The sequence below is a fragment of the Capricornis sumatraensis genome, chromosome 8 (assembly GCF_032405125.1).
Source record: "Capricornis sumatraensis isolate serow.1 chromosome 8, serow.2, whole genome shotgun sequence".
Taxonomy (NCBI): domain Eukaryota; kingdom Metazoa; phylum Chordata; class Mammalia; order Artiodactyla; family Bovidae; genus Capricornis; species Capricornis sumatraensis.
The window spans coordinates 5,641,784-5,656,754 of record NC_091076.1 but is presented as its reverse complement, the minus strand read 5'-3'; the positions used below and the strand labels follow the sequence as shown (position 1 = coordinate 5,656,754).

At 54.5% G+C, this 14,971-nt stretch overlaps 1 protein-coding gene across 1 annotated transcript; it reads left to right on the top strand.

Moving 5' to 3' along the window:
• Positions 1–5,954: 5,954 nt before the first annotated feature.
• On the top strand, positions 5,955–8,799 carry LOC138083402 (glutathione S-transferase P). The gene is made up of 7 exons (XM_068977282.1): positions 5,955–6,021; positions 6,221–6,256; positions 6,529–6,635; positions 6,759–6,846; positions 7,378–7,481; positions 8,273–8,380; positions 8,546–8,799. Coding segments are annotated over exons 1-7 (633 nt in total). The 5' UTR covers positions 5,955–6,020; the 3' UTR covers positions 8,735–8,799.
• The last annotated feature ends 6,172 nt before the right edge of the window (positions 8,800–14,971 follow it).

Genomic DNA, 14,971 nt, shown 5'->3' with positions numbered 1-14,971 from the left:
CTGATGTTGAACCAAGGAGAGTTTATTGACCTGGGAACACTCCCCAGGGTTATTGGACTCAATTTCTGGCAAGGACCCCAGGAAATGGGGCACTAGAACTGTTAGGGTGGCTCTCAGCAGTAATATCCACACCAAGTGAGGCAGAAATGCTAGGACTGCCATGGTAGATAGTGGAAGGTATAGTTACAGGTCAAGTCGCTAAGTTGTGTCTGACTTTTGTGACCCCAGGGACTGTAGCCTGCCAGGGTCCTCTGTCCATGGACTTTTCCAGGCAAGAATACTGGAATGGGTTGCCATTTCCTTCTCCAGAGGATCTTCCTGGCCCAGGAATTGAACTCAGGTCTGCTGCATTGCAGGCAGATTCTTTACCGACTGAGCTATAAGGGAAGTGCAGGTGTAAGGCTCAGAGAAGTCGGCACGCAGGACTGGATATTCTGCATAAGGCTGGGAACTTCACATAAACCAAAGAAGTAAAGGTTGCCCTGGCGAGAGGGCCCCAGCCTCGCTATACATCTCACGGCCGTGCCCCTCTGCAGGCCAGGGCTGGCAGTAGGCGAAGCTGTGCAGATCTGGGTTCCCCATGGCAACGGGATGCCAGAAGCCTGCAACAACATAGCCAGGTGGGTGCTTACCCAGAAGGAAATAGGAGCAATTACTATTAAAAAAAAGAGAGAGAGTAGAATCAGAGTCAGGCTCTGATCAGCAGCTCAGGTCCTGATTGCAGAGGGGTGTTTGTTTTTTCACTTTGGAGCAGAAATTTGGTGTCATGGTGATAAAGAGGGAGAAGAGAAAAAAAATATCGCAGCATTTCTAAGAAGAAAACGTCTCCCTAAAGAATATATCCAAAGTGCAACCGCGGCTCTCCCTCTTGCTGGAGCTCCGGATGCATTTAAAATTGAAGCGCAAGGAGAGGATGAAAAAGTCCCTCTGGACCTGTGGTTTTCAATTGTTGGAGATTGAGCGCCCCCAGGGGACATCTGGCACCGTCTGGGGACAGGCTTGATCATCCAGTGAAGGCTGCTGGCTCTGGTGGTCCAGCGGCTAAGACTCCTTGCTCTCAGTACAGGGGGCCTGGGTTCGATCCCGGGTTGCTCGCACATGTTCGCATGCCACAGGCTGCAACTAAAAGATCCCACGTGCTTCAGCTAAGACCTGGCACAGCCAAATAAGTAAATTAACTAAATAAATATTTTTTTGAAACATTATGGCACTGGCCACGGAACAGACACAGAAGAGAATACAGAACTGCCCAGCAGACCTGACAGCTTCAGGAGCTCAATATATAAGTCGGCACATTGTTCAGCAGATGGTGTTGGCGAGGCGAATTCCTCCCTGACAGTACAGGCAAGGTGGCCTCTTGATGGGCTGATGGTGTAAATGTGAAAGCGACTTGACAAAGTTAATAAAAGAAAACATAAGGGCATATCATTGTGATCCAGGGCTGTCATTAAAGACTTTTTTTAAAGTTGTTTTTGTTTTTATTATTAATCCCCAAGCTGTGGGACCTAACTAGAGAATATTGCCTCTTATAAGTTACGCAAGTATAAACGTTCCCTGTATTCTCTCCTGTTGTTAAAACAAGCAGTAACAGGACTTCCCTGGTGGCTCAGCGGTTAGGACTCCATGTTTCAAATGCCAAGGGCACGGGTTCCGTCTCTTGTTGGGGAAGTAAGATCCTGCATGCCACACAGCACAGCTAAAAACAACACAGAACAAAATAAAAACATTCAGAAATAAAAGGATTTTTAAACAAAGTTTCAAAAGCACAAAACAGAAGCAATCCACTCCCCCAGAGAAAACCCTCCTGATGAATTTGATTACACTGTTTAACAAAACACCTCTATGAATTTGATTACACTGTTTAATGAAAGACATCTTGAACAAAGGGAAGAGACAGACTGAACAGAGGTTTTTGTAATGCTTGAAACGTTTGTGACCTCAAGGACTGTACCCCTCCAGGCTCCTCTGTCCATAGGATTCTCCAGGCAAGAATACTGGAGTGAGTAGCCGTTCCCTTCTCCAGGGGATCTTCCCAACCCAGATGGGAACCCAGTGCCTCCATCATTGCAGGCAGATTCTTTACTGTCTGAGCCACCAGGGAAGCCCAGCATCTAGAATAAACTCCTGCAAATCAGCAAGAAATAGGAAGCAAATCAAATAGAAAATGGTCAGGATATGAAGGGCAAAACAGAAGAGGAAAGCAAAATTCAAGGTGCATGGGACAAGACGATGCAGATCCTTAGGAAAGAGGGATGCCATTTAGAACAACTTTATACCAATAAGACTGGCGAACATTCCAAAGCTGCTGATGCTGCATGTTGGGGGTACATGGGTCTGGACGGTAGGAATGAATCTGAAGAGTAGCTGGGGTTTGGGGCAGGCTGGAGCAGCCATTTGGGACAGCAGCCTGGCGCTACATATGTAAATCAAGCGTTCACATACCTGGGACACAGCAGAATGGAATGTGGGGATAAAAGGAACACGGAACTAACTAAATGCACACAAAGGGGGAGGGCGGAGCCAGAGCAGACAAGCAGCGACATCGGACCAGAATCTGAGGAGCAGGCATGCTCCACACACACCACACACACCCTTGAGGTCCAGCAGGCAGGGACGGCCCAGGATGACCCTGCGACTGCGCCATGGGAGGAGAGGGGGGATGAGACCAGTTGAAACGAACCCGGGAACCACCAGAGGAGTGGACAAAACACCTAAGCCAGCCCTCCGGCCTGACCCCTGGACACACCGCTACTACCCTCACTCAATATAAGGAAAAAGCTCACCACCGCCGCCCCCCACTACACGCCAGACAGCGAGGGAAACTGTTGTTTGCCCTGTTCTCCATCTCCCTTGCTGTTACCAGGAAGTAAAAGTGAAAGTATTAGTCGCTCAGTCATGTCAGACTCTTTGGGATCCCACGGACTGTAGCCCACCAGGTTCCTCTGTCCATGGAATTCTCTAGGCAAGAACACTGGAGTGGGTTGCCATTTCCTCTCCCAGGGGACCTTCCTGACCCAGGGATTGAACCTGGGTAGAGGCTCCAATAAAGCCCTGCCTGAAAAAATAAAACTAACCCTGGAGATCTCTTAAGATCCACATGGCACAGGGAAGGAGGGTAGGGGTAGACAAATGCTCCTGCGTGCCCCAGGGCAATCAGCGAGGTTGAGTTAAGTCTACTCAGGACCGGGGGAAAGGGACAGAGATCTGGGGCTGGGGCCACAGCAGGATGGGTGGGGGCGGGGAACACCAGCCAGGGTCACCCCCCAACATCTTCCACCTCAACCCCCCACTTCAATTGCCCAGACCTAGGAGGGGAAGGGGGCGACAGAAGATGAGATGGTTGGATGGCATCACCGACTCGATCGACATGAGTTCGAGGAAGTTCCGGGAGATGGTGATGGACAGGGAAGCTTGGCGTGCGGCAGTCCACAGGGTCGCAGAGAGTCGGACATGACTGAGGGACTGAACAGCAGCAAGAACACTGGAGTGGGTTGCCATTTCCTCCCCCAGGGGACCCTGCCTGTACAGGAAGACTGAGGTCGGGCTGTCCCTCTCAGGCCCTCGAGAGCCCAGAGGAGGGGGCCTCTGCAGTGCCTGGTGAGATTCTAGTCCTGATCAGTGTGCGTGGGGGTGTGCAGGTGTGTCAGTGTGTGTGATGTGTGTGAAAGGGTTGTGCCGGTGTGGGTGTGTCTTTGCAGGTGGGGGCGTGTGGTCCTCATCAGGGCTGTGGAATGTGCTGCAAGGCTAGAATGTAGCAGGAAGGAAACTGTACAGGGAGCTTGTTTTTGACATAAAATTGCAACTGTTTATGTTTTTCTTTGCTCTTTGTAGCTCATTGAATACAGGATGTTAAGAACTGGGGGAGGCAAATTTCAGGTGACTTTTAGCTCAGGTCACATAAGCAAAGGGAGCTCTTCTGGAAGAAAAAGAAGACAAAGAAGAGTTTTGTGCCTTAAGGGATGAAGACAGTGTTGGTGGGACCTGAGGGAAGAGGGTCGTGAGTAGGGGAGGAGCAGAGACCCTAAGTGCTGGCCCCTGGCGGGTGGGAACCTGGAGCGTGTGCTAAGGCCCAAGGACTGTGGTGATGGGTTGGCCCAGCCCTTCCGGGGGCCAGAATTGACTGCCTCAGAGCAGTGCATGTCCTTGCCTGTACCTCGTGGTGATGTATAAGGAAATGATTGTTTCATTATCCACTTAGAAAGTTACATATTGACGATATTGTTCAAGCTTTGCATTGGCCCCTGAAGAATCCCTGCTGGGGTGGGGCAGGGTGGGGGTGCAGGAGATGTCAAGGGGGTCAGGAGAGGCGCACTGGTCCTTAGGCAGGGATGCGCTTCTCCTGACTCCTGTCTGGGTTTTCTTTCTGCCTCTGCCCCGACCGCCACCCCAATCCCACAAACACCTGGACTCGATGCCCTCCCAGTGGCTGCCTCTCCTCCCGGGTCCCCCTCTCCGTCTCCCATAAGGCTTCCTTCCCCACACAGTCACCAAGTCCAGAAGCTTCCACCTGGATGTGCTTGGAGAACTTGCCCAGGGCCCAACCTAAGGTGTCCTGCCTGGGGCCTGGCTCCTCTGGATCGTCAGCCAGCTCAGCCAGCTCTAGGGGAGGGATCCTTATGAAACACCGCCTGGACACCCCTCTCTGAAGCTTTCTCCATCACTGCCATCAGAGAGACCCAGAGTAGGGCCTGAACAACTTGGAAAGGGGCTCCCAGGTGGACAGTTGGGGTTAAATAGCTTGGATGCTTGTCCTGGAATCCTTTAAAATCACTCTCAATCCTGATGGAACTGAAGGACGCTGATCAGGGTGTTATTGTGCCAGAAACACCTAACTTTGTTTGAAAAGGGAAGATCAGACCATAAAGAATGTACCTCCAGTGCAGGAGACCTGAGTTTGATCTCTAGGTCGGGAAGATCTCCTGGAGAAGGAAATAGCAATCCATTCCAGTATTCTTGCCTGGAGAATTCAATGCACCACAGAACCTGGTGGGCCATAGTCAGTCCATGGGGTCACAAGGAGTCAGACAGGACTGAGCAACTAACACACACACACACACACACACACACACACACACACACACAGTGTCCCGTTGTCCGGGATTTAAAAAACCATCTTGTCCTCAGGTCACATGTCTATGGTGAGGTGCTTGTCACAAGCAGTGCTTGCTTCCACTTAGGGGAGTAAGACAGGTTCCCTCTGCAGGCATATCTGAGCTGAAGTGAGAATTAATTAATTTATGTGTGTGCTCAGTCGCTTCAGTCTTTTCCAACCCTGTGACCCCCTGGACTGTAGCCTGTCAAGCTCCTCTGTCCACCGGACTCTCCAGGCAAGAATACTGGAGTGGGTTGCCATGACCTCCTCCAAGGGATCTTCCCGACCCAGGGATCGAACCAGGGGCTCCTGCACTGGCAGGCAGGTTCTTTACCACTAGCACCACCTGGGAAGCCCAGTTAATTTTTAAATTAATTAATTTAGAGAAAAATGGTAAGCAAGGGGCAGCAGGGCACATGAGTCATACAAGAACCCCACGGTGGCCTCCAAACGGTCCATGGGTCTGAAAAGCCAACCCAGGGCGTGAGCTGGGTGTGCGCGCGTCGGTGCGCAGGGGTGTGTCTCCGTCTTTGTGTGCAGCACCTGCCTTTTGTCTGTGGAACAAGTGTCCACACGCAGGGGTTTGCGTGTCTGGGGTCTGCGACCCCACTAGGGGTCGGACCGCGCGGACCCTCCGGGCTCTGGAAGCCCTCGCCCATCAGTGCCCGGCAGACATTCAGCAATCGGTCCCGGGGTGCTGCGGGCCCCCAGGGGACGGAGATTAAGCGGTGGGGCCGGGGGCGGCGGCGCAGCGGCTCTTGGCCAGCGCCGTGACTCAGCACGGGGGGCGGGCGGGCCGGCCGGGTCGGGGCGGGGCGGGGCGGGGCGGGGCGGGGCGCGCCCACCGCTATAAGGCTCAGGCAGCCGCCGAGCGCGCTGGAATTTTACCGCCGCTGCCGCCACATTTACCGACTTCCCCGTCGCCAGGAGTGAGTTCCCCGTTGCCTGGGGCTCCCAGGGATTCCGAAGCGGGCGCCCAGGGTGTTTGTGGGGGGCAGTTGGGGCTCTCGAGGGGGCGGGCTGGAGCGCCCAGAGCCAGGGATGGGACCCCGGGGAGGACGGGCCGGTGTCGTCTCCCCCGGAACAGGCCTCTCCCGCCGCTAACTGGCTTCTTTGTGCATCTTGCAGTGCCGCCCTACACCATCTTCTACTTCCCGGTTCAAGGTAGGGGCCTGGGACGGCGGGGGTAGGGCGGGAGGCGAGCCAGAGGTTGGGGGCTGCAGTCCACACCACCGTTTTTTACCCTGGCATCGCTTGGCTATTAACTCGAGCCTCCTTCCTGGGCCCCGGAGCTGCCCGGGCTAGCGTACTTGTAGCTTCCAGGCCCTGGCCCGCCCCTCCGCCCTGTGCTGTGGAGTCCTCGGAGCAGTCCCCGGCCCCTTGGCCCCTGCCCAGGGCACTGCCCACCCTCACTGCCCCGTTCTCCCCTCCCCCAGGGCGCTGCGAAGCCATCCGCATGCTGCTGGCCGACCAGGACCGGAGCTGGAAGGAGGAGGTGGTAGCCATGCAGAGCTGGCTGCAGGGCCCACTCAAGGCCTCCTGTGTGAGTACTTTTGTCCCGTCCCCGGCTCAGGGGTTGGACCTTGTGGGGACGAGTGGGGGGTGCAACACTGGGGCAAGGGGCAGCCGAGCTCAGCACCTCTGACAGAGCTGTGCGTCCCCCCAGCTGTACGGGCAGCTCCCCAAGTTCCAGGACGGAGACCTCACGCTGTACCAGTCCAATGCCATCCTGCGACACCTGGGCCGCACCCTCGGTGAGTCCTGGCACTGCAGGTGGCTCAGCCCAGGCCTGGCCGGCAGGCATCAGCCAGCCTTCCTGAGCACCTGCTGAGCCTCCTCCATGTCAATCAAATCGCCTAGCCACCCTGTGGAATCCAGGCGTGCAGAGGTTATCTAGGGCTTCCTTGGTAGCTCAGTTGGTAAAGAATCCGCCTGTAACGCAGGAGACCCCAGTTTGATTCCTGGGTCGGGAAGATCCCCTGGAAGAAGGGATAAGCTACCCACTCCAGTATTTTTGGGCTTCCCTTGTGGCTCAGCTGGTAAAGAATCCGCCTGCAGTGCTGGAGACCTGGGTTCGATCCCTGGGTTGGGAAGATCCCTGCCCTAGAGCGGGGCCACCTGCCCCTGAATTCTACCCGTGGACTCAGCCCCTTCCTACGCATCCCCCTCCTTCCTGCCTGGCCATGCACACCAGCAGCCACGTGGCCTCGCTGCGGGGGTGGGGGGGTCAGGTTGCCGCGGCTTTCAGGCTCCCACTCACGCCCTCTGCTCTCCCGCCACCCCAGGGCTGTATGGGAAGGACCAGCGGGAGGCAGCCCTGGTGGACATGGTGAATGACGGCGTAGAGGACCTTCGCTCCAAATACATCTCCCTCATTTACACCAACTACGTAAGCGCAGGCGCGGGGGTGGACACGGAGGACGAAGAAAGAAAGGGGCTTGTTTCCTTCTCACCCTATACCACCCCCGTCTTGTGGTTCTGGCTGATCCCCCCCGGGGCTGCTCCTGGTTCTGGGGAGGGGGTAGTGGGAATCAAGAGCCACTGTAGACTGGACACACCCTTCTGCCTCCCTGCCTGGGGGAGGGACTGGTCAGGTAGCAGGCCATGGCAGAACGGTGCTAGGACAGGAGGCGACCAGCCAGAGGTGGTTCCCTGATCCTCAGCCTGGGGAGGTCAGGAGGGCTTCCTGGAGCAGGTGTAGAAGGAGGAGGTTCTGGAAGGGATGCTGGTACTTTAAGATGCAACAAGTCTGCAGGCACAGGGCACATCTGGGCACTTGGGAGCAGTTAACGCAGAGGCAGGGTGTGCCTCTGTGTGTGTGCGAAGGAGAGTGTCAGGAGATGGATGGAGCTGGAGGGACGGCAGGCCCACTCCTGAAGGCCTTGGCCAGCTGGCTTGGAGATGCTCTTTGGGGAGTCTAAGCAGGGCGGTGTCTGTGCGATCTGGAAAGATAATGTGAGGCTTTTGCAAATCTGGGGAGTGATCATGACCAGAGTAAACTAGAGAAGACTCAGCCTCTGAAATAGACAGCATGTGGCAATAGCCTGGGGTGGGGAGAGAGGAGAGGAGGGCGGGGCTGGGCGGGTGGCCATCCACTCGTCCCCGGGGGCGGGGGACGGGGACAGGGTGGCCCGCAGGCCAGGGCCAGGAGGATGATACCCAGTGGCCTCTCTCTGGCAGGAGGCGGGCAAGGAGGGCTATGTGAAGGCACTGCCCCAGCACCTGAAGCCTTTCGAGACCCTGCTGTCTCAGAACAAGGGTGGCCAGGCCTTCATTGTGGGCGACCAGGTAAGCTGGCCCTGCCCGCCTCTTCTGCACCCTGCTCTGTCCAGATGGCACAGCCGTGCAGAGACAGCACGGGAGTCATGGGTTCAGCGAAGCTGGAGACCGCCTCGGGCGCCCTGCCCCCCCAACTGCCACGCCCTCTGAGTCCCACCCCGCTCTGCCCTGCAGATCTCCTTTGCGGACTACAACCTGCTGGACCTGCTTCGGATTCACCAGGTCCTGGCCCCCAGCTGTCTGGACTCCTTCCCCCTGCTCTCGGCCTACATGGCCCGCCTCAAGTCCCGGCCCAAGCTCAAGGCCTTCCTGGCCTCCCCAGAGCACGTGAACCGGCCCATCAATGGCAACAGGAAACAGTGAGGGCTTGCGGCACTCTCCCCCGAGGCAGGGGGCTGCCTGCTTCCTTTTCCCCAGGACCAATAAAACTTCCAACAGAGAAGCAGTGAGCCTTGAGTTTTCTGGGCAGGGGCCTCCCTGATCCTCTCGGGCTCTCTGGTTTGGGGAGGGCTGGGGCAGCTGGGATACTTGGATCCTAAAACACAATCGGGCTTCCCTGGTGGCTCAAACAGCAAAGAATCTGCCTCGTATGCGGGAGACCCAGGTTTGATCCCTGGGTCGGAATGATCCCCTGAAGGAGGGAATGGCAACCCACTCCAGTATTCTTGCCTGGAGAATTCTATGGACAGAGGAGGCTGGTGAGCTACAGTCTCTGGGATCGAAAAGAGTCAGATGTGACTGAGTGACCAACACTTTCACTTTCAAAACATAATCGGTATCTTCCTGAAGCCCTTGGGTTGGTCTGTGTTTACTGAACTCCAGAAACAAAGAGGGGAAAGGAACAAAAAAAAAACAGGAAGAGAAATTAACTATGGTCCCTGCCCTGGATATCCATAGTCTAGAGAGACAGGCTCACTTAAATAAACATGTTTTCTGGTCTCAGCCAGCCACCTGCTAGAGGGCCCCTGTGCAGGACAGCAGGAGCTGAGGGGCCCTTGGCCGAGAGGAGGGGCATGGAGAGGAGCTGAGTGGCTCAGAGCAGCCCTGGCTGGGGCAGTGGGAGGGTCAGTCACATGTGCTCAGGTGGAGCTCTCCTTGCTTCTCCATGCATCCCGGCATAGGAGCAGCACAGTGATCCAGGTGGCTTGCCTGCTGCCTTCTCTTCCCATCCTTGTTAGCTGGGCAGAGAGAACAGCCCAGCCTGGGTGAGCTGGCTGTGGGGTGTCCACAGTGGGGAGGCATTGGGGTGCAAATAGCTTGGGGCTCTCGGGGCTCCCAGGAATGGCTGGAGGGAAGGGGCCGTGGGCAGCCCCCTGTAGTTCAGCCTGGAGGAGAGGACCCTTTTTTGGGAATCCTTGCCCAGCATCAGAGCTTCCTGCTCAAAGTAGGAAATCTGACCTCTCAGGAAGTCTACGTCTTATTTCTTTTTTAAAGTAATTTTTTAAATTAATTAAATTTTAAAAAATCTTGGCTGTGCTGGGTCTTCTGTGTGGCACACGTTCTCTCAAGTTGCGGTTGTGCGGGCTCAGTTGCCCTGCGGCTTGTGGGTTCTTAGTTCCCAGGCCAGGGATGGAACCCGCATCTCCTGTATTGGAAGGTAGAGTCTTAACCACGGGACCGCCAGGGAAGTCCCAGCCTCTCTTGTTTCTTATGAGAGGACTCATAATCCGTTGAGACGTCCAGGAAATGTCACTTGAGGGCCCAGGGGGAGGCATCTGTGTGGTGACTAAGGTGACGTGCCTGCATACTGCAGCGATGGTGGTTTGACAGAAATATCTGCATGTACCCATCCCACACCCAGAGGCCCTGCTTAGGGGCCATTCGTGGTGTCAGAACAGGTGTGGCTCCAGCATCAGGACTGAATGCCTGAACACCCTTGGAGAGGCCTGGGAGCACAGAACAGCTGAGAGCAGTGCCATTGGGTGGGGCGCTGGGGAAACTGACTAGAGACCGGAACAGACATTGCCAGTGGGAAACTTTGGGTTCAGGGAGTGTGGATCAAAACTGAAGAGGCATTCATCCCCCAACCCTCTGTAGCTGCCCTTGCAAATAATGATAATTGCTAAAGCTTATCGAGTCCCTTGGATGCCAGGCATCATACTAAATGCTTCAGTATATATGATCTTTAATTCTTACCACCCTTGAGTAGGTATGCTTATCCCCATTTATGGATGAGAAACTGAATCACAGTTTAAGTAACTTGTTGATGTGTGAACAAAGGCACTAGCAAGATTATTCATTTTATTGCTTGTGATCACACGCAGATTGAAAACAGACCAGGTGTCCATCAACAGGAGACTAGCTGAGCACACTCGGTGCACACACAATGGCTCTTGCTGGTGTGCCATGGATTTTACTGCTGTGAAAAAGAGAAAGGGGATCAGGATTAGACTCTTATGGAGTACAGGAGGCTGGGCCAACAGTGAAGCCCTCTTTGCAAGACTTTTTCTATTGCACATCCATAACGTGGGAAAATCAAACTTCCCTGTCCCCTCTGCAGTTGGGAGGGGCCAGATAACAGGTTCTGATGCTGGACTGTGGGTAGAGTGGGTGATTCACTTCCAAGGACAGCATAGAGCAAGGCGTGTGGAGTGGCTGAGCAGAGACCTTGCGGTTTTACACTGCTGGCATTTTTTTTTTTTTTTAAATTTTATGACTGCATCAGGTTTTAGTTGGAGCGTGCAGGCTTCTCTTTGGTTGAAGAGCATGCTCAGTTGCTCTGAGACTTGTGGGATCCTAGTTCTCCAACCAGGCATCAAACCCACATCCCCTGCATTGTAAGGTGGATTCTTAACCACTGGACCACCAGGCAAGTCCCACTACTAGCATTTTTGAGTTGCCTACTACTGCAGCATAACTTGACCCAACCTGTCTGATCTACCCTTTACTCTCAGCTCAGGCGAAGGGAATCCAGTCACCTCCCACCTTTGTCCTGCCTCTGAAGGTGATCAGGGGAGGAGAGAGGGCTGTGACCCTGGGGTATTCTCTCTTGCCCAGTACTAGGTCCCTCTGGGTCTCTCAGAGCAGGCCCTGAGAGCTGTCGTGATGGGGAAATGACTGAGAAAATGTCTCTCTGGAGGGCGGTTGGGAGGAAGACACCAAGCTGATGAGAGTGACCAAAGGGCACAGCCCTTTCCTTGGCATGGACGTTCGGCTGCAGAGCCAAAGTGGGATAGACTTTGGCCCCTGGGGAGAGCAAAGGATGGTTTCAGAGCTGGGCTGGGCTGCCCCCTCTGCCTGGGAGCTCACCGCACTTGCACACCTAGTCCACTGCCCCCGTGGACAGAGGCTAGCGGTGCTCCAGCATCTCCTGACCACAGCACCTCCGTCATCCCTCTTTTGGAAAGCCTGCTTTCCTCCTAGCTGGTTCTAGCAGCCCTCTGGAAAGTGAAGACCAGCAAATGAGAACAAGCAGTCTGTGTCCTCAGGGCAGGGAGTGCTCCAGGAAGGGAGTCAGCCTCAGCCACTTGATTGGTAGAGCTCAAAGGCAGGCAGAGGAGTGGGAAAGCTTATGGGGTTGAAAAGGGGGGACCAGGTGTGCCCTGAATGGAGGCTGTCGGCCTGGGGCGCTCTGGGCGGGCTGACCGGAAGTGGGACATCCTATGTCACTGCTTAAGGGAGCAGATTTGGCTTCCTCTGGTTGGTCCTAAGTTGGAAGGTGATGGTTAAGTTGTTCCGTCTTGTCCCCGACTCTTGTGACCCCGTGGACTTTAGCCCGCCAGGCTCCTCTGTCCGTGGGATTCTCCAGGCAAGAATACTGGAGGTGGTTGCCACTTCCTTTTCCAGGGGATCTTCCTGACCCAGGGATCGAACCCAGGTCTCCTACACTGCCGGCAGATTCTTTACCCACGGAGCTACGAGGGAAACCCCCTAAGTTGGAAGAGGGGATGAAAATTAGGGAAGCAGTCACTTCTTGGGGTAGTCATTACAAGGGATGTCCTAAATCGCCCTAGAGATGGTCATCAGGCTTCCTACAAGTCTGACCTCTTGTGGGCTGGCTTCCTGTCTGGTTATTGTGAATAAGAGGTGGGTTTTCAGGCAGGTCACTGCAGGCCATGGGTCAGGTTCTCCTTCCGTATATAGTCAGGCCATCATCTGTTGTGTTTCCAGTCTCCTCTGCAGAGAGATGACCCAGCCATAGCAACTGGAAGCCTTTTCCTCTGGCATTTTCCTCCTCGAGTGGAGAAATCCTGTTGGGAGAAAGCAGGAGCCCACACAGTCTCTTTCCAGGAACAGTTCTTGGCTCATTTCTGGGCCCTGGAGGAGACTGAACACTCGGGGCATCAGAGGATCAGTCTGACTTGCCCCTGAGAACACCAAGACGGAGGTGGTGTGCTAAAGGGCGCTGCTTCCACTGCACGTGGTTACTGAGGGACCCGGGAAGCTGCAGGAGTTGGTGATTCATGTTGCCAACATGCTGTACCCCACTCGGCCTGGAGGGCCCTGGGGGCTAAGAAAGAGCTGGGCTTCTGGCCAGGGTGGGCCGCCCTGAAGGACCCTGGAGAAGGATGCTCTCCCCAAGGAAGAACTTTGAGTGGCAACTCTCACTGCCCACTTCGCCAGGAAAAGAGAGAAGGCCAAGGTCAGTGTCCAGAATCCAGGGCAGAGGCCAGTGAGTGATCAGGAACTTGGAGTGGGCAAGACTGGGGGTTGGGGGTGGGCAAGATCGAGGGGGTGGGGGGATGGCTGGCATTGAGGCTGTTGGCATAAAGGGTTAAGGGAGGACCTTACGGTGGCTGGTGGGATCACCCTGCTGCAGGAAAAGAGCTCCGAACAATCGGAGGTGCTGACCTCTAGAAGGTTCTTGGCTTCCTCCCTCCCCAGCTGACTCAGTCCTAGTGGGTTTTGAGGCCCCTACTGCAGCAGCGCAAACTTGGTGGCATCACCCTCTATCAGGAATCCAGGCCTGGCGGAGATCTGGGTTGGCCTCCTGCGCTTGGCTACAGGCAGTGGGCGAGGCTGGCAGCCTGTGAGCCCTAGCACTGGCCCCCAAGCTCCGCCCGCATCACCAGGCCGGCTCCAGCCGGAGCATGTGCAGACAGGCCCGTGCGGAGGGCAGAGCCGGGGGAGCATCCGCGAGAAATGGAAACTGAGCCGATGGCCGCAATCCTGTCACCCGATTGCTGCTGCTCAGTCGTGACTCTGTGACCCCATGGACTGCAGGAGGCAGACATGCTTTCCTGCCCTTCACTATCTCCCGGAGTTTGCTCAAACTCCTGAACTTCTGAACTTCCGTCAAACTTCCTGCTCATTCCTAACACTGCAAATCAACAGACAATAAACAATGGCCAGATATTTGAGAGAAGTCTCTAGCATAAAAAAGGTAACAGTGACCAGGAGGGAGAAGAACTCAGAGAAGACAGAGACTGCATGAGAAAACTCGAGTTAAAAATAAACTTTAATAATTATCTTCAGGGAGATAAGAAAAGTTACTAACTCAGAAGATTGGCGGTGGTAGTGGTGGTCAGTTGCCCAGTCCGCTATGCCTCTTTCTGACCCCATGAACTGCAGCACTCCAGGCTTCCCTGTTCTTTATTATCTCCCAGTTTGCTCAAGCCCATATCCATTAAGTTCGTGATGCCATCCAACCATCTTGTCATCTGTCACTTTTTCAATCTCTCCTAGCATCAGGGTCTTTTCCAGTCAGTCAGCTCTTCGCATCAAGTGGCCAGAGTATTGGAGTTTCAGCTTTAGCTCAGTCCTTCCAATGAATATTCAGGGTTGGTTTCCTTCAGGATTGACTGGTTTGATCTCCTTGCCGTCCAAGGGACCCGGAAGATAAAGTGAGGCTATTAAGAAAGAACATTCCCTGGGACTTCTCTGGAGGTCCAGTGGTCAAAACTGGATCAGCTTTCATTGCAGGGAATGTGGGTTCAATCCCTGGTCAGGAGACAAGACACATGGTGTGACCAGAACGAAACAAACAAAAAAGTTCTCAAAACTGAAAGTACTTTTTAAAAAAACTAAAATATGATAACAGAAATGAAAAATCCCAGAAAATAAAGTTGAAAAAAAGAAGACTCTTAAGAGTCCCTTGGACTGCAAGGAGATCCCACCAGTCCATCCTAAAGGAGATCAGTCCTGAATATTCATTGGAAGGACTGAAGCTGAAACTCCAATACTTTGGCCACCTGATGCAAAGGAATGACTCACTGGAAAAGACCCTGATGCTGGGAAAGGTTGAAGGCAGGAGAAGGGGACGACAGAAGATGAGATGGTTGGATGGCATCACTGACTCAATGGACATGAGTTTGAGTAAACTCCGGGAGTTGGTGATGGACAGGGAGGCTGGCGTGCTGCAGTCCATGGGGTTGCAAAGAGTCGGACACGACTGAGCAGCTGAACTGAACTGGTGTTTTATATCAGAGACTGGCTAGATATTCCAAACTCATTTCCTCTCCCTGGGCACAGAGCCCCCTTGTATGTGGACGCAGCGGAAGTGACGAGCGTCACTCCAGGGCTGAGCAGTGGGAGCAGGTGTTTCTTCATCTCTGCTCCCTCCTTCCCCTCCCTCTCTCTCCCTCTCCCTCCTGCTCTGCTCTCTCCACATGCGCTCTCTCTGTAGCAGCCTCAGGGCAGCTGGACTTTGGACGCAGTGAC